Raw genomic sequence first — 27,745 nt, 5'->3', positions numbered from 1 at the left:
CTTAGATAAGCTGAATGTGCATTTGTTGTACAGCAGTGATGATTCCGTTTAGTGCGTCTATAAAAGTGTTGAGTACTAACCTCGACTCTAGAGTCTGTACTTAGTTGCTTCACTTTTACTGCATTTACTGGGGGTGAGTTCCAGTAGCCACTTTTCTGACCACATTCCTACAGGACTGCAGCCTCTTCCTGTGGCATCATTGTTAATATTATTCTAGTTGAATTTGCAACTTCCGCAAACAGGGATACACAGGATTATATCTCTTGCATGTCGTTCATTCGTGCCAAAACCAGAACCGGTGTTAATTCCTGCAGGATCCCATTTGTTGCACTTATCTGTTACAAGTCGATATTGTATACCATGCACGTACAACTTGTCAGACACTGTAGCATCATGGAATCTTTGTTCAAAGGACATCTCCACAACCTTCTTAACTACCACTGGCCCGTCCCTCGGGTATGACATACGGTATGACCTACTTCCACTGGAAAATCCCTCCTACCAGTCACATCGTCTTTATCTGCTACACATCCCTCACCTGACGCCAGTATATAAGCGCCAACCTTTTTGGCTGTGCTTCAGACTCTTCACGACTACGGTGCTCTTCATCCACTCCAAGGCTGAGGCATTGATTACCTTAGTTTTTGTATATAGTTCTATTGTCTTCCAGTTCTGTCCTTAAGTTTATATTAATAAAGCCACTGGTTGGCGAAACGTCTACAGTAAAGATACCAAGATGTTACATATGTGTCTAATTTTCATCACGTTACCTCTAACTGAACGATCATACTTTACTGTAATAATGTTGGTAGAATTACTGACAATGTTAGGTCAAAGGACACAAGTGCAACTAATGTGACATTTTATTGTGGCAACGTTTCGCTTGACAAAACTCCTGGAGAGCGAGACGTTACCACAAAATGTCGCATTAGTTGCACTTGTGTCCTTTTACCTAACAAACCATACTTTATCGCCTTTTATTTCGGTAATCGCTGTTCCACTGTAGTATCGTTCCTGTTTTGTCTCCACTGATTCTTGTCTCGTTCTCTTGTACAAGTGCCAAAATCCTTCTTGTAGTCGGGGAATATATACATCCCTTTTGATTTCCTGTCATAAAACTCACTGACCGTGAGACAGGATTTACAGTATCTGAACCTATGATGGTTGTTGGTTTGGAAACCACGTGTCTCCTAATTTTCTGGACCTTTACCTTACATAATATACATGTCAGTAACAGTAGTCTGTACTTTACTGCTTCCTGTCTCTCCTCTTCTCAAATATTGGTACCATATTCTATGAAAAATGGTACACAATACCGACAGGATAAGTAAGACATGTATGCAACAGTTAGGTATCTTTATTCAGAAACGTTTCGCCTACACAGTAGGCTTCTTCAGTTGAGTACAGATGAGTTTGCAGAAGCAGTAGAGATGTGAAAACAATGTAATCAGACTACGTCTACGCTAGCAATCTCTCTCTCTCTCTCTCTCTCTCTCTCTTATTTTGTTCCTAACATACTGATACACAGTTTTCTATAACCAACCCCAGATGTTCAGTCGGCCACGTGGTTCCCAAGTCTTCCTGTATGTTTTGTGGCTGAAATTTCCTGTAATTTGGTTAAATGATCTCTTCTTGCCACTTGCGCTAGGCTGTCGACTATTACTGTTGTTGTCTTTATATTGTGTCTATTATGTAATCAGTTTACTCACGTTGTTTATCTCTCTCATCTCCTTGGAACTCCAGTGGTCTTTAATTATCACCGTCATTCTCCCTTCCCTCTTTCAGCTGCCGTAACTACAAGAGTTTTAGTAGAATGTTTGCTGATGTCCTCGTTTTGAAGAAATCTTTCAGCTCAGGCTGACAGATTTCATCGCTTCATATGAGAAACCCATCCTATGTGATAGAGCATTATAGTCAAATATATCTTGCTTTTGTTCCCACTGTATAACTATCAGATCAAGTGGGATAGTCGCACACTAGGTATTATCACAATGCAGTTATATGGAGTAAGTAGCAACACACTGCAAGCGTTCCATAATATACCTAATCATATAAAATTAGGTGGCAACACACTGATAGAAAAACAAAAATTTTAAAGGGGTGGACGGGTAAGCCAGTGGAGAGCCTCGTGAAAGACCAAAAGATCGAGTGGTGGGTCATCACATGACTAACACCCGCGTCAGGAAACACTTGTCCTGTTTCCTGATTAATCGTACCTAGCCTAACACACCGATGGTGTTCCCAAAATGTAAGTATTAATGTATACGGAGTAAGCTTGCCGCACTTTAATGTAATTACTGTTGTTTATTATAAATGTCTATAGGTTTGTTCAGTGCCTCCAGTTACAGGTGTTGCACGACGATGCCTTTGTGTACTTCTTAAGATCGCATTCTGTCTTAGGATCCTCTCGTCTGCGACTACTGGACTACTGACACGAGTGTGTGTGTGTGTGTGTGTGTGTGTGTGTGTGTGTGTGTGTGTGTGTGTGTGTGTTTGTACTCATGAACGATTACCTTCTTCATGGCTACATATATATATATATATATATATATATATATATATATATATATATATATGTCGTGCCGAATAGGCAGAACTTGCGATCTTGGCTTAAATAGCAACGCTCATCTTGTCATATAGGACAAGTGAAAATTTGTGTATGCAATAATTTCGCCAAAATCATTCTGAACCGAACGGAAAAAATATATTTCACTGAGTTTGCTTAATATTAAATTATTGTAAACAAATCTAAAATATATTTAGTTGGGTTAGGCTAAAATAAATTGCGTTTGTTATAATAAGGTTAGGTAAGTTTTTTAAGTTCATTTTGGTGCAAAATTATAGATTTTTACATCAACATTAATGAAAAAAATATATCTTTAAATGTATAGAGAAAATTTTAGGAAGGACTTAATTTTAAATGAGTTCTTACTAATTGACCAGTTTTACATATTCGGCACGACATATATATATATATATATATATATATATATATATATATATATATATATATATATATATATATAATATATATATATATATATATATATATATATATATATATATATATATATATATATATAATTAACAAGTCGGCCGTCTCCCACCGAGGCAGGGTAACCCCCCCCAAAAAAATACTTTCATCATTCAACACTTTTACCTCACTCACACATAATCACTTTTTTTGCAGAGGTGCTCAGAATAAAACGGTTTAGAAGCATATACGTATGAAGATACACAACATATCCCTCCAAACTGTCAATATCCCGAACCCCTCCGTTAAAGGGCAGGCGTTGTAATTCCCATTTCCAGGACTAATATATATATATATATATATATATATATAGATATATATATATATATATATATATATATATATATATATATATATTATATTATATTATATTGCTATAAACGTCATTTGGTGCACTGTACAGCCTCACAATTTACAATACTCTCTCAAACATTGTAGTGCACACCACCATTCATCCTTGTAGACCATGATTTATTATACTTTAATATTCATATCATGTGCAGAGGTTGGTGAGCCAGGGCTGGTGAGTCAGGACTTGAGTCAGGACTGGTGAGCCAGGGCTAGTGAGCTAGGGCTGGTGAGCCAGGGCTGGTGAGACAGGGCTGGTGAGTCAGGATTGGTGAGTCAGGACTTGAGTCAGGACTGGTGAGCCAGGGCTAGTGAGCTAGGGGTGGTGAGCCAGGGCTGGTGAGCCAGGGCTGGTGAGACAGGGTTGGTGAGTCAGGACTTGAGTCAGGACTGGTGAGCCAGGGCTAGTGAGCTAGGGCTGGTGAGCCAGGGCTGGTGAGACAGGGCTGGTGAGTCAGGATTGGTGAGTCAGGACTGGTGAGCCAGGGCTGGTGAGTCAGGACTGGTGAGCCAGGACTGGTGAGCCAGGACTGGTGAGCCAGGACTGGTGAGCCGGGACTGGTGAGCCAGGGCTGGTGAGTCAGGACTGGTGAGTCAGGGCTGGTGAGCCAGGGCTGGTGAGCCAGGGCTGTTGAGCCAGGGCTGGTGAGCCAGGGCTGGTGAGCCAGGGCTGGTGAGCCAGGGCTGGTGAGCCGGGTCTGGTGAGCCGGGACTGGTGAGTCAGGACTGGTGAGCCGGGACTGGTGAGCCAGGACTGGTGAGCCAGGGCTGGTGAGCCAGGACTGGTGAGCCAGGGCTGGTGAGCCAGGACTGGTGAGCCAGGGCTGGTGAGCCAGGACTGGTGAGCCAGGACTGGTGAGCCAGGACTGGTGAGCCAGGACTGGTGAGCCAGGGCTGGTGAGCCAGGACTGGTGAGCCAGGGCTGGTGAGCCAGGACTGGTGAGCCAGGGCTGGTGAGTCAGGACTGGTGAGCCACGACTGGTGAGTCAGGACTGGTGAGCCAGGGCTGGTGATCCAGGACTGGTGAGTCAGGACTGGTGAGCCAGGACTGGTGAGTCAGGACTGGTGAGTCAGGACTGGTGAGTTAGGACTGGTGAGTCAGGACTGATGAGTTAGGACTGGTGAGCCGGGGCTGGTGAGCCAGGACTGGTGAGCCAGGGCTGTTGAGGCAGGACTGGTGAGTCAGGACTGGTGAGTTAGGACTGGTGAGCCGGGGCTGGTGAGCCAGGACTGGTGAGCAGTACTTGGTTCTCTCTCTCATTCAATGTGGGCCATCAGGCAGTATCTAGGTTCACATCCTGTTCACACAACACTGTTAAAGAGATATTGCTCGTCCTCTACCATCATTTATAGCATTTTCCCAATATAAATGAGATCTAGAAACCTTGTTGACGACCTAGCTGCTATTTTAGAGACTTCACTGAATACGTTGTTTTAATTTTCTGTTTACTGTACACTTGGTATGTTTTAGTCTTTCTGTCTTCCGGTTTGTTTTATTTTGAACACTTCCAGGATACGTTCAACTCAAGTATACTTACAGATAGCCATGCACAAGCAATACCCAGCGACCACATTTATAAAAACAACTTTGTTTTTAAAATAGTTCTTCTTGTTTGACTACTCTGACCAGACACACATGTGACTATTGTAACAGGATCCTTAAGCTTAAAGTTAATACGTGTAGATTAAAAAAGAAATAACTTGAATTACGAAAACAATTTTTTTCGTTGTACCAGACACAACATGCGTTTATTTGAAGACGTCTCTTGTACCAGGGACTTTACCAGTTCACACAAGTAAATCACGAACTTGTAGAGCAGTTGAGAAGAGGTCTGTGAAATCTATTGGTTTGTCTGCGGCGAGGGAGTGACATCACCTGTGAGTGAGTGAAGTCCCTGGTGATGACAGTGTTGGTTGTCAGTAGAATCATCTTCACTAAAACCTTGGAGATGGTGCAACACGCCGATTTTTGTGACAGGGTTCATGTAATGGTGATTAATAGTGATTGCAAACACAGTCTGTTGCGTTGGTCTGTTTGCATTGATAACTAGTTACTTCAGGGAAACTGGTATATAACGCCGGAAAGATGGAGAATTAGGCACCCATGCAACACCTGAGTGTTAGAGATAAATGGGTGTTGCGTGCTTGTCTAATACCTCATCTTGTCGGTACTGTATACCATTATTGTAATGATACTTGTCACACAAAGCAACACCATGGAATTCCAGTACTGTTAGATAAATACATAAGTTGGGGGAGGGTGGGTGAGTTGGACCTGACTAGCTTGTGCTACTAGGTCAGAGTGGCTTAGCGCTTCTTTTTGATTATAATAATAATAATAATACTAGGTCAGATGTTGTGCTCCTTCCTTACGTGAATGTGACCTGACCTTACTAGGTTAGGGCATTGGCTTAAGCCAGGAGATTTGGACCTGCCTCGCATGGGCCAGTAGGCCTGCTGCAGTGTTCCTCCTTTCTTATGTTCTTATAACGATACCTCCTACAATCTGGATCTGCTCCAGCTCTCGGACATGATCTACTACCACTAGTGGGTCCCGCCCACATGTAGTGTGACTTCAACTGCTGCACCTAGTCTGATTTCAATATACAAGAATCCACCTTCCTGCCTATACGTCAGATTTATCAAGACAAGAGGTGTCGAACACCGGATTCCAGGCTAAGGGATTGATTACCTCATCTTACACTATTTTCTGTGCCTAATTCAGCAAGGCTGAGGGACTGATTACTTCGTCTGCTGGTGTCTCCAACTTCACCATTTTCAAATACCTCTGGATTCAACTGATAAAACCACTGGTTAGCGATACGTTCCCAAGTAAAGACACCCAGGTCTTGCATGTGTGTTAAATTCCTCAAACATTTCTATATTTGTAGATGAATGGTTCAGAGAACCGACATGTTGATAAATTAGACACATGTGCAACTCTTGGGTATCTTTATTGAGGAAACGTTTCGCCACACAGTGGCTTCATCAGTCCATACAAAGGAGAATCTTGAACAGGAGGAGAATGAGGTAATCACTCCCTCAACCTTGAGTCGATGTGGACTGACATCGATGGACTGACCACATCGACTCAAGGTTGAGGGACTGATTACCTCATTCTCCTCCTGTTCTTCAAGATTCTCCTTTGTATGGACTGATGAAGCCACTGTGTGGCGAAACGTTTCCTCAATAAAGATACCCAAGAGTTGCACATGTGTCTAATTTATCAACATTTCTATATTCGATTCAAGTATTCACGTCCCTGGAATTTTCAGTTATTTAAGATCGATCACATCTATCCCCGCAGAGACGTTTGCTAGTTAAGTTGCCTTTGTGACTAAGTCCCTGATGGCACTGGAAGCTGTAATCTTAAGTTTTGACGAAAATGTTCACTAGTTAATTCCTTGCTTAGTTAACCGTCACTACTTCGTTGTCGGCGGCTCTGGTCTGGTGTTTTGTAAATTATCATGGGGAGCGTTAAAACCGTAGGGATTATACAGCGCCTAGGGGGGGTGAAAGGCATTCAGGCTCAGTTCAGGGAACTAGAGCACAGATCCAATTCCCTAGATCAAGAGCCCCTCACCAACGTCAAGGAACCTCCCTTAAGGGGTGGTGTTACGTAGAATATTTACTCTTTAAATAACAAAAAGGCACAATACCGTGACTGGAACAATACACAAATAACCCGCACATAAAAAAGAGAAGCTTACGACGACGTTTCGGTCCGACTTGGACCGAAACTTGAACCATTGACAAAGTGAACATCAAAATGGTATACAATACCGACAGGTTGTTAGGTAAGACACATATGCAACAGTTAGACAACTTTATTCCGAAACGTTTCGCCTACACAGTAGGCTTCTTCAGTCGACTGAAGAAGGTAAGACACATATGCAACAGTTAGGTATCTTTATTTCGAAACGTTTCGCCTACACAGTAGGCTTCTTCAGTCGAGTACAGAAAAGTTGATAGAAGCAGAAGATACTTGAAGACGATGTAATCAGTCCATCACCCTTAAAGTTTTGAGGTGGTCAGTCCCTCAGTCTGGAGAAGAGCATTGTTCCGTTGTCTGAAACAATATGAAGTTGAAGTGACAGGATGGAGCTTTATATAGTGCCAGGAGGTGAGACGTAGGTTGATTTGGGAGGGCAGGTCCCTCTCAAACCCAACCGTTCTCACTAGTAGAGGTTGTCGAAGTTGGTCTGTACCAAGATACCCTTGTGTTGCAGTGTCTGACAGAATGAACATTAAAATGGTATAAAATACCGACAGATTGTTAGGTAAGACACATTCTGTCAGACACTGCAACACAAGGGTATCTTGGTACAGACCATCAACTTCGACAACCTCTACTAGTGAGAACGGTTGGGTTTGAGAGGGACCTGCCCTCCCAAAGCAACCTACGTCTCACCTCCTGGCACTATATAAAGCCCCATTCTGTCACTTCAACTTCATATTGTTTCAGACAACGGAACAATGCTCTTCTCCAGACTGAGGGACTGACCACCTCAAAACTTTAAGGGTGACGGACTGATTACATCGTCTTCAAGTATCTTCTGCTTCTATCAACTTTTCTGTACTCGACTGAAGAAGCCTACTGTGTAGGCGAAACGTTTCGAAATAAAGATACCTAACTGTTGCATATGTGTCTTACCTAACAATCTGTCGGTATTTTATACCATTTTAATGTTCATTCCGACTGAAGAAGCCTACTGTGTAGGCGAAACGTTTCGGAATAAAGTTGTCTAACTGTTGCATATGTGTCTTACCCATTGACAAAGTCAATGGTCCAAGTCGGACCGAAACGTCGTCGTAAGCTTCTCTCTTTTATGTGCGGGTTATTTGTGTATATTTACGCTTTGCCTTCCACACTGAGTGATAATGTCTCTGGTAGTGAAGCTTCATGTAGACTGGAGATCCAGTCACAGTCCTCTCTGAGGAACGAGGTGGAGGGAGAGACTCTGTGGACTCTAACGAAGAACCCAATGACTCGTTTGGTTCTGTTGTCATGTGTGACAGGAAGTGAAGGTCATAGCTATTATGGTGAGTTTGACATATACCCTGAAGTTGGGTTTATCCACGTTTCTGATAATCATAGCATCGTCCAGAAAAGAATTCTCTCCGTCATGTTTCGCCTCCAAGGTAAACTTGATTGAAGGTTCCACTGTGTTAATGTCGTTGAGGTTGACATTGTGTGAATTAGACACGTGTGCAACATCTGGGTATCTTTATTGTAGACGTATCGCCATCCAGTGGCTTTATCCTTGAATTTGTATTGATGAAGCTACTGGATGGCGAGACAACAATAAAGATACCGAGATGTTGCACATGTGTCTAATTCTCATTTTTTGTATACCATTCATGTACATGTATACCATTCATGTACAAGGTTAACATTGTTTATGGCGTCTATGAATGATGCTCGAAACGTCGTCGGCATAACCTAAGCCATACCATTGTTCCTCAGGACTAGTTTTACTACTATACCCGCTAGTTGATGGAGCACTCGCTGTGCTCTAGGAGATTCATCTCATGAGTTGTGTATAATAGGCAGATGACTGCGACTACATCTACAGTCTTAATGGAGCTCTACTCACGGAACGGGTAGGAATTGAACTCATGGCAAGTGAGTCCTAAAACTCATAGGCCAGTGCGTTAACCACTGGGCCAGCTGGCTGTAGTAAATTCATCCAACTACGCATATTTTTAGTCACCAGAGGGAGGTAAGCATGGGCCACCAGTGTGACCACAAATGCAAGTTTTTACAGACGAATCCCGAATCCCGTGATTTGTTTACAATCACATTACGATTTTGAGTCTGAATGGAACTCTGCTACTCGAGACACCTCATCACCCACTATGGAAGACAAGCAGTAGAAGCAGTAGCAACAAAGCACTCAACAAAGCACACAGAATTAACCAGAGAGGTAGTAACCGAAAGAATATCTTAGTCACGACCAGGATTCTAGTGGCCAGTGTAACCTATAGTACCCTTACGGAGAATATACTTATTTTCTTCAATGTTTTAAAACAAGATTTCAGTGAATAATAAAATACACAGTGAACTATGTGGTACATTATCAAATGAAATAATGGGTTTAATACAAGTTTTAAAGTAGTTTGTAGTGGCTGAAATGAGTTCTTAAAATATATGCCAGTTTTTCCTTTGCCATTTGGTATTTAAATAAGGCAAAAAATGTATTGATTTGCTTTTGTTCTCTGTTAAATTGTTAATGGTTTAACTTAGATAAAATTACTTCGTGAAACAGGAGGATTAACTTGGTGATTTAAATGGATCAACATTGTAAATTAAGTGTATTACTGTGAATTTAGTGGATTATAATTGTGGATTAAGTGGATGCATAATAGAGAAAGTGAATGGCCTCTCATGCAAAACGTTTGGCACCTTTTAAGTGTGTCTACTTCACCTCGTCTTGAAAGCCAGCCAGGCTGGAAATCCCAGCTCAGCCAGGTGACTGTATCCCTGTATGACTGGCGCTGTGTACAGCGTCTCAGGGACTGGTTCTAAACCAGCAAACATCACTGCGGGGCCTATATCATACCTTGAGAGAGATGTGATAAATCTTTAATGGTAGGAAGAAACGTCCAGTGACTTAAACACTAGAGTCCAGGAACATGCAAATGGAAATAAGTCACTCTGTCTGACTTTTTTGGGTTATCCTAGGTTCTCTACACATATGCTGCTATGTATGATAATTCTATGTAACTGTATTTGTGTATACCTGAATAAACTTACTTACTTGCCGGAGGGAAAATATCAGAAATGGCTGCACAGCACATAGTAACAGGTGTAATCACCTGAACAATATGCTTCGTATATTAAGGGGCTTTCTGCATGCACACCTAAATGTCGTTCACTTCTGTAAAAACATTTTCATGCTGAAATAAACAATCTTTAATCTTTAAGAAGCAGACCAAAGTAACAGACTGGCTGGAAGCTGCTTCAATCACCACCGCCAACACCAGTTCACAAAACTCCATCTTTCACCATCTACGAAGATATTCAGCACAGTAAATTCTACCGAAAATCAACACTGGCCTGACCTCTCTGCGCCTCCATCCCTTCACTGCAGACAACCCTCTACACCTCCATCCCTTCACTGCAGACAACCCTCTACACCTCCATCCCTTCACTGCAGACAACCCTCTACACCTCCATCCCTTCACTACAGACAACCCTCTACACCTCCGTCCCTTCACTACAGACAACCCTCTACACCTCCGTCCCTTCACTGCAGACAACCCTCTACACCTCCGTCCCTTCACTGCAGACAACACTCTACACCTCCGTCCCTTCACTGCAGACAACCCTCTACACCTCCATCCCTTCACTGCAGACAACCCTCTACACCTCCGTCCCTTCACTGCAGACAACCCTCTACACCTCCGTCCCTTCACTGCAGACAACCCTCTACACCTCCGTCCCTTCACTGCAGACAACCCTCTACACCGCCGTCCCTTCACTGCAGACAACCCTCTACACCTCCATCCCTTCACTGCAGACAACCCACTACACCTCCGTCCCTTCACTGCAGACAACCCTCTACACCTCCATCCCTTCACTGCAGACAACCCACTACACCTCCGTCCCTTCACTGCAGACAACCCTCTACACCTCCATCCCTTCACTGCAGACAACCCTCTACACCTCCGTCCCTTCACTGCAGACAACCCTCTACACCTCAAGCATCTCCAGCTGCTTCTGTATATAACATTATGTTCTGCCTGTCTCTGTGTGAAGAAACGTCTGGAGAAAGAAACATCTGAAGAAACGTCGGAAGGAAGAAACGTCAGTAGGAAAAAACGTCGGGAGGAAGAAACGTCGGGAGGAAGAAACGTCGGAAGGAAGAAACGTTTTAAAAAAAAAACATAGTTTGCGTCTCAGTTTATGGTATTATTTTATAAATTCTTTGTATTATTCTTACTTAAGAACATAAGAACATGAGAAAGAAGGAACACTGCAGCAGGCCTACTGGCCCAAACGAGGCAGGTCCAAGTCTCCTACCGGCTTAAGCCAATGCCCCAACCTAGTCAGGTCAGGTCACATTCACTTAAGGAAGGAACACGGCAATTGACCTAGTAGCACAGGCTAATGAGGTCCAACTCACACCTACCCACACCTACTCATGTATTTATCTAACCTATTTTTAAAACTACACAACGTTTTAGCCTCTATAACTGTACTTGGGAGTTTGTTCCACTCATCCACAACTCTGTTACCAAACCAGGTGACTCTCAGGTAAGATATATTGACCGTGCTTTTTGTAATAGGAATAAGAAGATGAGAGATAGTGTGTGCTTCCCTGGAGCTGGTGTTGGGGACATAGTTAACAGGCTGGATAATGTCATGTCAGGTAATGGGAACAAGCCCATTATTTGTCTCAGTGCTGGTGGAAATGATATTGGGAAGGGTAGGAGAGAAGAGCTGCTAGGTAAGTACAGGTCAGCTATAGATTTCATTAAGTCTAAGGGAGGGGTCCCAATCATATGTAGCATCTTGCCCAGAAGGGGAGTAGGAAATGAATGGTTGTCTAGGGCAATTGGTGTAAATTGCTAGCTAGACAAATACTGCAAGGAACTTGCAATCCCATTCATTGACAACTGGAACAACTTTTATGGCAAACATGATATGTATGCAAGGGATGGGGTACATCTCTCTGGGGCTGGGGTGGTAGCACATGCAAACTCAATTGAGAAGGCCATTGGTGAAATGCCTATGATTTTAAACTGATAGAAGATAGAGGTATGGGTGTGTGTGGGAAACAAGCAGGTTGCAACACTAGGGTTGGAATCAGTAAATGTATAAAAGGCATTCAGCATGAAGTTATAAATAAAGACAATAGATCAGGTCAGCAAACAAAGGGGGACAGCAGAGGACAGCAAGGGACTAGCTCCCTTAAGGTTTACTATACTAATAGCAGGAGTGTAAGAAATAAGATAGATGAGCTAAGATTAATTGCAAGTGCAGGAAACATAGATATTATTGCTGTAACAGAGACCTGGCTCAATCTGAAAGATAGAGAGATGCCCTCTGAATGTCACATACAAGGCTATAAATTATTCCACACTGACAGGGTCAACAGGAAGGGTGGTGGAGTAGCGATGTATGTCAGAGACAATGTAAATTGTTGTGTTAGACAAGATATAAAATTAGAAGCGTCAGCCACTGAATCTGTTTGGTTACAGCTTCTCGAGGGCCGAGAAAAACTAATTTTGGGTGTGATTTACAGGGCCCCAAATCTTGAAAGGGAGTGCAGTAAACTTCTATGGGACGAAATTCGTAAGGCATCTACATACGAAAATGTTGTGCTAATGGGAGATTTCAACTATAGACAGATTGACTGGAGCAATTTGACAGGAAATTTAGAGTCGGGTGACTTTCTTGATACGATCCAGGATTGTTTTTTAAAACAGTTTGTGACAGAGCCAACTAGAAGAAATAACCTTCTTGGTTCTTGCCAGTAGGGAAACACTAATTAATAATCTTGAGGTTAATGATGAGCTTGGGGAAAGTGATCACAAATCACTCAGTTTTAATATATCATGGAATTCCCCTAATAATGGCAATCAAGTGTCCGACCCTGACTTTCGCTTGGCTGATTTCATAGGACTGAAAAATTACTTAGGTGGGCTGAACTGGAATGACCTGACAAAGGGCCAGGTAGGTGGTGATGGTTGCCGATATGATGCTTTCCAGGGCATAGTTCTAGCTGCTCAGTCAAATTATGTTCCAAATAGAGAAATCAGATCAAACAAAAATGATCCTAAATGGATGAACAATAGATTAAAATATCTGATTGGTCAAAAGAGAGGCATATATAGGCAAATCAAAAGAGGAGAGGGGCAATTAAGAAATCGATATATTCAGTTAAAGAGAGAAATAAAAAAGGGAATTAGAAAAGCAAAAAGAGATTATGAGGTTAAAATTAACTTTTTTCACTAAGGTATTTGAGGAGGTAGATCATGGTAATGAATATGATATTGTGTATATGGACTTCAGTAAGGCTTTTGACAGGGTTCCACATCAGAGACTATTGAGGAAAATTAAGGCACATGGAATAGGAGAAATTTTTTCCTGGATAGAGGCATGGTTGGCAAATAGGCAGCAGAGAGTTTGCATAAATGGGGAGAAATCAGAGTGGGGAACCGTCACGAGCAGTGTTCCACAGGGGTCAGTGTTGGGCCCCCTGCTGTTCACAATCTACATAAACGACATAGATGAAGGCATAAAGGGCGACATCGGCAAGTTTGCCGATGACACCAAAATAGGCCTTCGAATTAATTCTGACGAGGACATTCGAGCACTCCAGGAAGATTTGAATAGACTGATGCAGTGGTCGGAGAAGTGGCAGATGCAGTTTAATATAGACAAATGCAAAGTTCTAAATGTTGGACAGGACAATAACCATGCCACATATAAACTAAATAATGTAGATCTTAATATTACGGATTGCGAAAAAGATTTAGGAGTTCTGGTTAGCAGTAATCTGAAACCAAGACAACAGTGCATAAGTGTTCGCAATAAAGCTAATAGAATCCTTGGCTTCATATCAAGAAGCATAAATAATAGGAGTTTTCAGGTTATTCTTCAACTCTATACATCCTTGGTTAGGCCTCATTTAGATTATGCTGCACAGTTTTGGTCACCGTATTACAGAATGGATATAAATTCTCTGGAAAATGTACAAAGGAGGATGACAAAGTTGATCCCATGTATCAGAAACCTTCCCTATGAGGATAGACCGAGGGCCCTGAATCTGCACTCTCTAGAAAGACGTAGAATTAGGGGGGATATGATTGAGGTGTATAAATGGAAGACAGGAATAAATAAAGGGGATGTAAATAGTGTGCTGAAAATATCTAGCCTAGACAGGACTCGCAGCAATGGTTTTAAGTTGGAAAAATTCAGATTCAGGAAGGATATAGGAAAGTACTGGTTTGGTAATAGAGTTGTGGATGAGTGGAACAAACTCCCGAGTACAGTTATAGAGGCTAAAACGTTGTGTAGCTTTAAAAATAGGTTGGATAAATACATGAGTGGATGTGGGTGGGTGTGAGTTGGACCTGATAGCTTGTGCTACCAGGTCGGTTGCCGTGTTCCTCCCTTAAGTCAATGTGACCTGACCTGACTAGGTTGGGTGCATTGGGTTAAGCCGGTAGGAGACTTGGACCTGCCTCGCATGGGCCAGTAGGCCTTCTGCAGTGTTCCTTCGTTCTTATGTTCTTATGTTCTTATATGAAGCCAAGGATTCTGTTAGCTTTATTGCTAGCACTTATGCGCTGTTGTCTTGATTTCAAATTACTGCTAACCATAACTCCTAAATCTTTTTCGCAATCCGTAATATTAAGATCAACATTATTTAGTTTATATGTGGCATGGTTATTTTCCTGTCCAACATTTAGAACTTTGCATTTGTCTATATTAAACTGCATTTGTCACTTCTCAGACCACTGCATCAGTCTATTCAAATCTTCCTGGAGTGCTCTAATGTCCTCGTCAGAATGAATTCGACGACCTATTTTGGTGTCATCGGCAAACTTGCTTATGTCGCTCTTTATGCCCTCATCTATGTCGTTTATGTAGATTGTGAACAACAGGGGGCCCAACACTGACCCCTGTGGAACACCATTCATGACGCTTCCCCACTCTGATTTCTCCCTATTTATGCAAACCCTCTGCTGCCTATTTGTCAACCATGCCTCTATCCAGGAAAACATTTCTCCTATTCCATGTGCCTTAATAGTCTCTGATGCGGGACCCTGTCAAAAGCCTTACTGAAGTCCATATACACAATATCATATTCATTATCATGATCTACCTCCTCAAATACCTTAGTGAAAAAGTTAATAAATTCGTAAGGCAAGAACGCCCCTTTGTAAAACCATGCTGAGATTCGTTGATTAATTTGTGCTTTTCAAGGTGGCTACGAACTGCCTCGGCAATTATTGATTCCATAAATTTTCCCACTATGGAGGTTAGGCTTATTGGTCTATAGTTCGAAACTAAGGATCTGTCACCTGATTTGAAAATAGGTATCACATTTGCCATTTTCCACTTATCTGGCACCATGCCAGTCTGTAGTGATATATTGAAAAGATTAGCCAGAGGTTTGCTAAGCTCCTCTTTACATTCCTTTAGAACCCTTGCATACAGTTCATCAGGGCCTGGGGATTTGTTAGGTTTTAATTTATCAGTTTGCCTAAGGACCATGTCACTTGTGACCCTAATCGTGCATAGTTTATTATCGTCCTGTTCTACATAATTTATTATTTCTGGAATATCGCTAGTATCTTCCTGTGTAAAAACTGAGAGGAAGTATGTGTTAAAAATTCTATACATTTCCTTATCACTGTCCGTGAGCTGACCCGAGTAACTTCTGAATGGGCCTATCTTGTCCTTGATCTTACTTCTGTATACCTGAAAGAATCCTCTTGGGTTAGTCTTCGATTCTCTTGCAACTTTAACCTCATGTGGGTGGGTGTGAGTTGGACCTGATAGCTTGTGCTACCAGGTCGGTTGCTTTTCTTATTCCCTTTTTTATTTCCCTGATTATATTGATTTCTTAATTGCACTTCTCCTCTTTTGATTTGCCTATATATGCCTCTCTTTTGACCAATGAGATGTTTTAATCTATTGTTCATCCATTTAGGATCATTTTTGCTTGATCTGATTTCCCTATTTGGAACATAAGTTGTCTGAGCAGCTAGAACTATGCCCTGGAAAACGTCATATCGGCAATCATCACCACCTACCTGACCCATAGTCAGGTCATTCCAGTTCAGCCCACCCAAGTAATTTTTCAGTCCTATGAAATCAGCCAAGCGGAAGTCAGGGACAGAGACTTGATTGCCATTATTAGGGGAATTCCATGATATATTAAAACTGAGTGATTTGGATCACTTTCCCCAAGCCCATCATTAACTTTAAGATTATTAATTAGCATTTCCCTGCTGGCAAGAACCAAATCAAGCAGGTTATTTCCTCTAGTTGGCTCTGTCACCAACTGTTTTAAAAAACAATCCTGAATCGTGTCAAGAAAGTCACTTGGCTCTAAATTTCCTGTCAAATTGCTCCAGTCAATCTGTCTATAGTTGAAATCTCCCAATAACACAACATTTTCGTATGTAGAGGCCTTACGAATTTCATCCCATAGAAATTTACCGCACTCCCTATCAAGATTTGGGGCCCTGTAAATCACACCCAAAATTAGTTTTTCACGGCCCTCGAGAAGCTGTAACCAAACAGATTCAGTGGCTGACGCTTCTAATTTTATATCTTGTCTAACACAACAATTTAAATTGTCTCTGATGTACATCGCTATTCCACCACCCTACCTGTTGACCCTGTCAGTGTGGAATAATTTATAGCCTCGTATGTGACATTCAGAAGGCATCTCTCTATCTTTCAGATTGACCCAGGTCTCTGTTATAGCAATGATATCTATGTTTCCTGCACTTGCAATTAATCTTAGCTCATCTATCTTATTTCTTACACTCTGCTATTAGTATAATAGACCCTAAGGGAGCTAGTCCCTTGCTGCCCTCTGCCGTCTCCCTTTGTTTGCTGACCTGATCTATTGTCTTTATTTATAACTTCATGATGAATGTCTTTTATACATTCATTGTTTTCAATCCTAGTGCTGCAACCTGACTGTTTCCCACACACACCCATACCTCTATCTTCCATCAGTTCAAAATCCTAGGTATTTCAGCAATGGCCCTCTTGATTGAGTTTGCAAGAGCTACCACCCCTGCCCCGTAAAGATGTACCCCATTCCTTGTATACATATCATGTTTGCTATAAAAGTTGTCCCAGTTTTCAATGAATGGGATTGCAAGTTCCTTGCAGTATCTGTCTAGCCAGCAATTTACACCAATTGCCCTAGACAACCATACATTGCCTACTCCCCTTCTAGGCAAGATGCTACATATGATTGGGACCCCTCCCTTAGACTTAATTAAATTTATAGCTGATCTGTACTTATCTAGCAGCTCTTCTCTCCTACCCTTCCCAATATCATTTCCACCAGCACTGAGACAGATAATAGACTTGTTCCCATCACCTGACATATTATCCAACCTGTTGACTATGTCACTAACACCAGCTCCTTGGAAGCACACACTATCTCTTACCATCTTATTCCTATTACAGAAAGCACGGTCCATATATCTTACCTGTGAGTCACTAACCACAAGTAAATGCTTACCTCTATTTGCAGGGGAAGTAGTACCTTTACCTTCACTGGCCACTGAAGTACACTCATCCTGAAGAACAGAGAAGCGATTTCCTACCTTTAAATCTTCTCTCTTAACTTTCCTTATTTTGATGCTCTTCCCATTACTGGGAACCACTTGCCACTTGCAGCAGGTGCTGGACTGCACCTCGCTGCTGGTAGCCTCATTCCCCTCCACCATTCCAGCCACCTCACACTCGCTCCCAACCCCATTGAGGTGAACCTTCAGCCTCCTAATTTCCTACTGGAGAAGCAAGACTTCCTCCTTCAACTCTCCAACCTCAATTTTTAAAACACTGCAAAAGCAAGCCATGCTTTGTAACCCCAAATCAGCTCAGGGCCTGTGACCTCACGTGACGACTGACCACTGACGAAAAATTCCATTAAAATTGAATTGAAAAAATTCTTTCACTCTCTTGTTCAGTTTCATCTTCCTTTTATTTGTTTTAATTCCTTTAAAAAATCTAAAGTAATGACTGTCCACCCCTTTTGTCTCAGAAAATACTGAATTTATTCCTAGACCAGAAATTCCATTCCCAAGTGACATCAATTATCATTCCTAAATATATTTATTATATTAATCTTTTTGAAGTCACTAGCCAGTTTTATATATATATATATATATATATATATATATATATATATATATATATATATATATATATATATATATATATATATATTGTATCAGCTGGGTATAGCAAGGAATCAATGCTTCTCTTTGGAGAGCATGAAATCACATCATTGGAGGGTGTCCAACAAGGAGATCCTCTTGCACCATTTCTCTTCTGTATAGCAGTTAGGGAAATCACAGTCAGACTGACCAGCGAGCTAAACATCTGGTTCCTAGATGATGGCACACTAGCAGGTACAAAAGAGTCCCTCCTACATGACCTTACACAGGTAATGACACGGGGACAGGAAATGGGTCTCATCCTGAATCCATCCAAATGTGAAATCATCTCAGTCAGTCAACAAGTGATAATTGCAGTGAGATCAAAACTACCAGGAGCAGCAGTCATTGCCCCCACAAATAGTGTCTTGCTAGGAGCACCTCTGGAAAGCAATGCCATTGACACAATTCTCAGGAAGAAATTGGAAGAGTTAAGGAGAATGGAACAACGAATAGGCAATCTGGATACCCACGATGCCTTGTACCTTCTCACAAAGTGCTTGAGTCTGCCCAGGTTGACATATTTTTACGAAAGTACTTAACCTTACTCTAGAAGACGGGCAGTGGAACCAAGCTACACTTCCAGTCAGACTAGGAGGCATTGGTGTCCGCAAGTCATCATAGATTGCGTTACCTGCTTTTCTGTCCTCGTGTATTGCATCCAGAGAGCTTGTAGCAGCGATTCTCCCTGAACATCTTAGGGACAAGATTGGAGTCCAGGACCAAAAATTCATTGACGGAGCAATGATCTGGGATAATCTAACGGGCTCTGAAACCAGACCTGCTCACCCCAACAACTACAAACAATCGCACTGGGATGGTCCAATAGTAGAAAATATAGCCTCAACAATGCTTCAGAGTGTGTCAGGGAAGGATAGAGCCCGCCTCCTGGCAGTGAGAGCCCCTCATGCTGGAGACTTTCTGTTGGCTGTTCCCAACTCCAGCCTTGGCACACGCCTCGACCCACAGACCATCCGCATCGGTGTTGTCCTTCGACTTGCCGCCCCTATTCTCGCCGAACACAGGTGTATTTGTGGCAGTGAAGCAGCAGACCGATTCGGGTACCATGGTCTTGTGTGCCGTAAATCCGAGGGAAAGATTGCAAGATATGAGGAGGTTAATAACATCAAGAGGAGCCTCACAACAGCTGGATGCCCAGCAGTAAGGGAGCCACCCCAACTATGCAGATCTGATGGCAGCCAGAAGCGTCCAGATGGTATCACCCTTCAAGCCTGGACAGATGGGAAGCAGGTGGTGTGGGACTATACATGTGCATCTACCCTGGCTGATACCTATCTCCAATACATCAGGGAGGAAGGAGGGGCAGCTGCCAGCTTCAGGGAGTCCCAGAAGTCTAGAAAATATGGAGAACTTGCCCATCATTATATGTTTGCTCTCACAGGCTCAGAGACCCTTGGCTCATGGGGAAAGAGTGCATCTAAATTCCTTAAGGAGCTCGGAAAAAGACTCATCAGGGTAACTAGGGATCCCAGGGCAGCTAGTTTTCTGTTCCAGCAGCTCAGTGCGGCTGTTCAAAGGGGTAATGCCTGCTGTATTTTGGGCACACGCCCCAGCTCTGAGGAGCTGGATGAGATTTTCGCCTTATAATCGGTGATACACACGTAACAACATGTACCTTACATGCCACCTTTATACCAACAATGTATCTCTTAAATCTTCTGTACCATATTATGTAATAGAATATTCCTATTGGTAAAAAAAAAATATATGAAAAGATGGGGTGGTAGGGGAAGTGGAATATTCAAACGGCTTCAGGAAGAAATCCAAATATTCTTCCTTGAAGCCTTTTTATCCACTTCTCCGAGGCTGTGGGTCCCCCAATTTACACCAGAGGTGGACCCCATCCTATATTTTAATATATATATATATATATATATATATATATATATATATATATATATATATATATATATATATATATATATATATATATATATATATATTTAGATCTGACATTATCATGACTGCAGTTTGACAAAACATCAGGCAAGACAATAGATGCAGGGGTTATAGTGGTTCCTAACCATTTTACAGTTACATACCCCAATGGATTGCCCACTATCTCCTCATACCCCCTTCACCAGACTGTCGAAATCACCACCACCAAAGCTGTTAGGTACCAGTATGACTTCAAAAGATGTCAATAGCTTGGTTTTACTTCACATGTGGATAGCTAGCATTAGAACAGCTGATAGTCGATTCTAATCTAACTTTTTTAAATTGTTCAGAGATCGAGTTCCATACCCCCATTTTCTGGTTCCCATACCCCCATTATTTTCTTTACATATTCCCATTATTTGATTCCCATACCCCCAAGGGTATGGGAACCACATGAGACTCCAAGGCTACCACATGAGATTTAGGAATTCTGGTTAGTAGTAATCTGAAAGCAAGGCAACAGTGTATAAGTGTTCGCAATAAAGCTAACAGAATCCTTGGCTTCATATCAAGAAGCATTTATAATAGAAGTCTTCAGGATGTTCTTCAACTCTATGTATCCGTGGTTAGGTCTCATTTAGATTACGCTGCACAGTTCTGATCACTGTATTACGGAATGGATATAAATATACTGGAAAGCGTACAAAGAAGGGTGACAGTTGATCCCATGTATCAGAAATCTTTCTTATGAGGGTAGACTGAGGCCCCTGAATCTACACACTCAGAAAGGCGTAGAATTAGGGGGGATGCTATTATACACATGCTAGAACATATATACACTGCAATAGAGAAAAAAGAAGTCCCACTGGGGATCTTCATTGACTTACGTAAAGCTTTTGATAAAGTTGATCATGACTTGCTCCACGTAAAATTGTCACACTATGGTATAAGAGGGCACTCCATCAACTACCTCAAGTCATACCTCAGCAACAGAAGCCAATATGTGTACGCAAATGGGGCAAACTCTTCTGCGCAACCAATTACAGTTGGTGTCCCACAGGGAAGTGTCCTTGGCCCTCTTCTCTTTCTCCTATACATAAATGACCTTCCAAATGCTTCGCAATTACTCAAACCCACACTATTTGCAGATGACACTACATACGTCTTCTCTCACCCGAGCCCAGTCACGCTAGCCAATACTGTAAATACCGAATTACAGAAAATATCTACCTGGATGAGGACTAACAAACTTACACTAAACATTGACAAAACCTACTTCATTCAGTTTGGTAACAGAGCTACAGATGTCCCTCTTAACATAATGATAAACGGATCACCTATCACAAAACTAACAGAGGGAAAATTCTTAGGAATCCACCTTGATAATAGACTCAAATTTCATACACATATACAACAAATTTCTAAGAAAATTTCCAAGACTGTAGGCATACTGTCGAAGATACGGTACTATGTTCCACAGTCAGCCCTCCTGGCCCTATATCACTCTCTTATTTACCCCTATCTCACCTATGGAATTTGTGCATGGGGCTCAACAACAATTAACCATTTCAAACCACTAATTACCCAACAAAAGGCTGCAGTTAGAATGATAACAAATTCTCACTACAGGCAGCACACTCCACCAATATTCAATACACTAAACCTACTCACCATACAAAACATCCATACTTATTACTGCACCTATTACATACATAGAACACTTAACTCTGATATTAACCCGCCCCTCAAACATCTCCTTGCCAACCTCAACAGAACACATGACCATAACACAAGGCACAGATCACTCTTTGATGTTCCTCGTGTCCATCTCACACTATGCAAAAACTCAATGCACATAAAAGGCCCTAAAATCTGGAATTCATTACCTGTAAATATAAAAGAAACACTACCTGTTTATAAATTCAAGTCTCTTCTCAAAGATCACTTACTCACCCAAAACCAAATAAATACTGAATAACTGAACCTTATAAATTGTATATCTTAAATGTTTCTCATAATTATATCACATAAATGTTAAACCTAAAACCGAATCTAACTTTATTATTTTTTAAATACACTACCTAACAGAATCACTACCTAACTGAATGCAACCATATGACCTGTCTTTGTAATACTCACTTGTGCTTTATAGTAATCTGTTTACATTAATGTTTTATCACTGATTTCATCATTGCTTAGTTAATCTTAAGTTAATTTTAAGCCAGCCCGTAATGCTATGCATAGTATAAGTGGCTTTGGCATGCTGCTCTTATCTGTATTTTTTTGTACCTCTGTATGTGTGCTCAAATTGGAAATAAATAAATAAATAAATATGATTGAGGCGTATAAATGGAAAACAGGAATAAATAAAGGGGAAGCGAATAGCGTGCTAAAAATATCTAGTCAAGACAGGACTCGCAGCAATGGTTTCAAGCTGGAAAATAATCAGATTCAGGAAGAATATAGGAAAGTACTGGTTTGGTAATAGAGTTGTGGATGAGTGGAACAAACTCCCTAGTACCGTCATAGAAGCTAAGACGTTGTGTAGTTTTAAAAACAGGTTAGATAAATACATGAGTGGGTGTGAGTTGGATTTGACTAGCTTGTGCTACTAGGTCTGATGCCGTGCTCCTCCTTTAAGTGAATGTGACCTCACCTGACTAGGTTGGGTCATTGCCTTAAGCCGGTAGGCGACTTTGACCAGCCTCGCATAGGCCAGTAGGCCTGCTGCGATGTTCCTTCTTTCTTATGTTCTTATGAGACTCCAAGGCTACCACATGAGACTCCAAGGCTACCACATGAGACTCCAAGGCTGCCACATGAGACTCCAAGGCTGCCACATGAGACTCCAAGGCTACCTAACCTAGCCTAACCTAACCTAACCTAACCTAACCTAACCTAACCTAACCTAACCTAACCTAGCCTAACCTTACTTTACCTAACCTAACCATCAGCACCTTCGCTCAACAGTAAATAATTTTTATACTATCAGAGTTCGTCAGCCTCTACGTTTTTTTATATATTTATTTTACCAAACTGGATTCTAGGATGCATGTGTATCCATTTAGAACCTTCAATCATTGTAAGATACTGACATGTGTATTGATGTACTGTGATCAAAATAAATATAATTATCTGAGCTAACTAAAAGATAATAATTTTGATGGAAGGTTAGATCATCACTCGTGAGTGGACAAACGGATCATCACTCGTGAGTGGACAAACGGATCATCACTCGTGAGTGGACAAACGGATCATCACTCGTGAGTGGACAAACGGATCATCACTCGTGAGTGGACAAACGGATCATCACTCGTGAGTGGACAAACGGATCATCACTCGTGAGTGGACAAACGGATCATCACTCGTGAGTGGACAAACGGATCATCACTCGTGAGTGGACAAACGGATCATCACTCGTGAGTGGACAAACGGATCATCACTCGTGAGTGGACAAACGGATCATCACTCGTGAGTGGACAAACGGATCATCACTCGTGAGTGGACAAACGGATCATCACTCGTGAGTGGACAAACGGATCATCACTCGTGAGTGGACAAACGGATCATCACTCGTGAGTGGACAAACGGATCATCACTCGTGAGTGGACAAACGGATCATCACTCGTGAGTGGACAAACGGATCATCACTCGTGAGTGGACAAACGGATCATCACTCGTGAGTGGACAAACGGATCATCACTCGTGAGTGGACAAACGGATCATCACTCGTGAGTGGACAAACGGATCATCACTCGTGAGTGGACAAACGGATCATCACTCGTGAGTGGACAAACGGATCATCACTCGTGAGTGGACAAACGGATCATCACTCGTGAGTGGACAAACGGATCATCACTCGTGAGTGGACAAACGGATCATCACTCGTGAGTGGACAAACGGATCATCACTCGTGAGTGGACAAACGGATCATCACTCGTGAGTGGACAAACGGATCATCACTCGTGAGTGGACAAACGGATCATCACTCGTGAGTGGACAAACGGATCATCACTCGTGAGTGGACAAACGGATCATCACTCGTGAGTGGACAAACGGATCATCACTCGTGAGTGGACAAACGGATCATCACTCGTGAGTGGACAAACGGATCATCACTCGTGAGTGGACAAACGGATCATCACTCGTGAGTGGACAAACGGATCATCACTCGTGAGTGGACAAACGGATCATCACTCGTGAGTGGACAAACGGATCATCACTCGTGAGTGGACAAACGGATCATCACTCGTGAGTGGACAAACGGATCATCACTCGTGAGTGGACAAACGGATCATCACTCGTGAGTGGACAAACGGATCATCACTCGTGAGTGGACAAACGGATCATCACTCGTGAGTGGACAAACGGATCATCACTCGTGAGTGGACAAACGGATCATCACTCGTGAGTGGACAAACGGATCATCACTCGTGAGTGGACAAACGGATCATCACTCGTGAGTGGACAAACGGATCATCACTCGTGAGTGGACAAACGGATCATCACTCGTGAGTGGACAAACGGATCATCACTCGTGAGTGGACAAACGGATCATCACTCGTGAGTGGACAAACGGATCATCACTCGTGAGTGGACAAACGGATCATCACTCGTGAGTGGACAAACGGATCATCACTCGTGAGTGGACAAACGGATCATCACTCGTGAGTGGACAAACGGATCATCACTCGTGAGTGGACAAACGGATCATCACTCGTGAGTGGACAAACGGATCATCACTCGTGAGTGGACAAACGGATCATCACTCGTGAGTGGACAAACGGATCATCACTCGTGAGTGGACAAACGGATCATCACTCGTGAGTGGACAAACGGATCATCACTCGTGAGTGGACAAACGGATCATCACTCGTGAGTGGACAAACGGATCATCACTCGTGAGTGGACAAACGGATCATCACTCGTGAGTGGACAAACGGATCATCACTCGTGAGTGGACAAACGGATCATCACTCGTGAGTGGACAAACGGATCATCACTCGTGAGTGGACAAACGGATCATCACTCGTGAGTGGACAAACGGATCATCACTCGTAAGAGGAGAAATCATCACTCATGGAAGTGGGATCTCATCACTCTTGAGAGGGATACATAGTGACATCAACTTTAAACATCAAATGACATCAGGAGGCAGGAGAAACGCACAACACGTTTGATAACGTCAGTGACTTGATGTTTGCGTCAACACGCACCTTCCTGGAGGGGCAAGGTGCATCAACTGGCGTCATGTTCACGACACAGTCACTTGAGATGCTGTACACAGCACATCTCTGAGTGGCTATACACAGCACAACTATGAGATGCTGTACACAGCACATCTCTGAGATGCTGTACACAGCACATCTCAGACGCAGTGCACAACACATCTTTAGGACATAAGAACATAAGAAAGAAGAACTGCAGCACATCTCTGAGACGCTGTACACAGCCCCAGACTGAGAAACTGTACACAGCCCCCGACCGAGAAGCTGTACACAGCCCCAGACTGAGAAGCTGTACACAGCCCCAGACTGAGAAGCTGTACACAGCCCCAGACTGAGAAGCTGTACACAGCTCCAGACTGAGAAGCTGTACACAGCCCCAGACTGAGAAGCTGTACACAGCCCCAGACTGAGAAGCTGTACACAGCCCCAGACTGAGAAGCTGTACACAGCCCCAGACTCAGACAGGCATTCAGCCACCTGGCTGAGCTGGGATTTCCAGCCTGGCTGGCTTTCAACACGAGGTGAGGTGGACGCACCTAAGCTGCCAAACGTTTTGCACAAGAGGCTCTTCACTTTATTATACATCCACTTAATCCACAATGATAACCCACTTAATTTACAATGTTAATTCACTTAACTCACAAAGTAATTTGATCTCAGTTTAAACCATTAATAATTTCACAGGGAGCTCAAACAAATTAACACATTTTTTGCCTTAACAAATACCAAATGGCCAAGGAAAATTATCATTTATTGTAACAACTCATTTGGGCTACTACAAGCTATTCTAAAACTTTCATTAAACCCGTTATTGCATTTAAAAAATGTACCACACAATTCACTGTGTGGTTTACCATTCACTGAAATCTTACTTTAAAACAGTGAAGAAAACAAATACATTTGAAATTAATAAAAAAATCAAGGTACATATAGGATATATACAGTGAAATGTGTATGTCTCTGTGTATATGTACTGAGAGATTGTTTTAACCCTTATTTTAGGGGTTAAAGTGTTGCTGACTAGTGATGAACAGGTCAGGTTCATCCTTATTTACCCCTCGTGTCGACAGGCATTAAACCCCATTAACCATCAGACCTTAGATGTATAAAAAGCAATTACTGTGTTGTCAAGCGATCGTTATTAAATAAGAGAAATGCCAAAATACTTATTGCAATAGTTTTGATTTATGGTGACACGAAGTTTAGTAGACGACAATCATTGTCTTATTTAGAGTACTGTCGTTGATTTGTTAGTCTGTGGAGTAGAAAGGTACTTACTGTGGGTTATTGGGGGTTCACTCTGCCTGCAGTGAGGCAATGTGGATTCACTCTGCCTGGAGTGAGACTGTGTAGGTTCACTCTGCCTGGAGTAAGACAGTGTGGGTTCACTCTGCCTGGAGTAAGACAGTGTGGGTTCACTCTGCCTGGAGTGAGGCAGTGTGGGTTTACTGTGCCTGGAGTGAGGCAGTGTGGGTTCACTCTGCCTGGAGTGAAGCAGTGGGGGTTTACTGTGCTTGGAGTGAGGCAGTGTGGGTGGAGTGAGCATAACACTCACCAGGGGAACACAACCTTCCATCACGACAGACCAACACACACTAAGATGTAGTCAACACCAGCCTTGCCTCACCACCTGTTTCATCCCCGCCACAGTTGCCATGACATGCTGCCACAGTTACCATGACGTATGCTGCCACAGTTGCCATGACATGCTGCCATAGTTACCATGACATATGCATTCACAGTTGCCATGACGGATTGTGCCACAGTTGCCATGACGGATTGTGCCACAGTTGCCATGACGTATTATGCCGCCACATTTGCCATGAGTTATGCTGCCACAGTTGCTATGGCTTGTTATGCTGCCACAGTTGCCATGCAGCATGCTGCCACAATTACCATGACACATGCTGCCACAGTTGCTATGAAGTATTATACTGCCCCAGTTGCCATGACTTATGGTGCCACAGTTGTAATGACGTATTATGCTGCCACAGTTGCCATGACGTAAACTACCATAGTTGATATGACGTATTATACTACAATTGCCATGACGTATCAGGCTGCCACAATTACCATGAAGTATTCTGCCACAGTTGTCATGACTTATAATGCTGTCAAAGTTGCCATGACGTATTACACAGTTGCCATGACGTATGCTGCCACAGTTGCCATGACGTATTAGGCTCCCACAATTGCCATGAAGTATGCTGCAACAGTTGCCATGATGTATTATACTGCCACAGTTATGACGTATTATGCTGCCAGAGTTGCCATGACGTACTATGCTGTCACATTTGTCATAACTTAT

The 27,745-nt window shown here is 42.5% G+C and overlaps 1 protein-coding gene across 1 annotated transcript in view; it reads right to left on the bottom strand.

Moving 5' to 3' along the window:
- LOC128700086 (uncharacterized) overlaps positions 1-27,021 on the bottom strand; it is a 174,479-nt gene extending 147,458 nt beyond the window's left edge. Inside the window, exon 1 of the mRNA XM_070098800.1 lies at positions 26,716-27,021. Within this exon, the coding sequence (XP_069954901.1) occupies positions 26,716-27,013 (298 nt within the window). The 5' untranslated portion in view covers positions 27,014-27,021. The remainder of the gene's footprint in view (positions 1-26,715) is intronic.
- Between the last annotated feature and the right edge of the window lie 724 nt (positions 27,022-27,745).

This window comes from Cherax quadricarinatus, chromosome 64 (assembly GCF_038502225.1).
Source record: "Cherax quadricarinatus isolate ZL_2023a chromosome 64, ASM3850222v1, whole genome shotgun sequence".
NCBI classification, from domain to species: domain Eukaryota; kingdom Metazoa; phylum Arthropoda; class Malacostraca; order Decapoda; family Parastacidae; genus Cherax; species Cherax quadricarinatus.
Note: the sequence above shows the minus strand (reverse complement) of the source record. Positions and strands in the feature narration are given on the sequence as shown.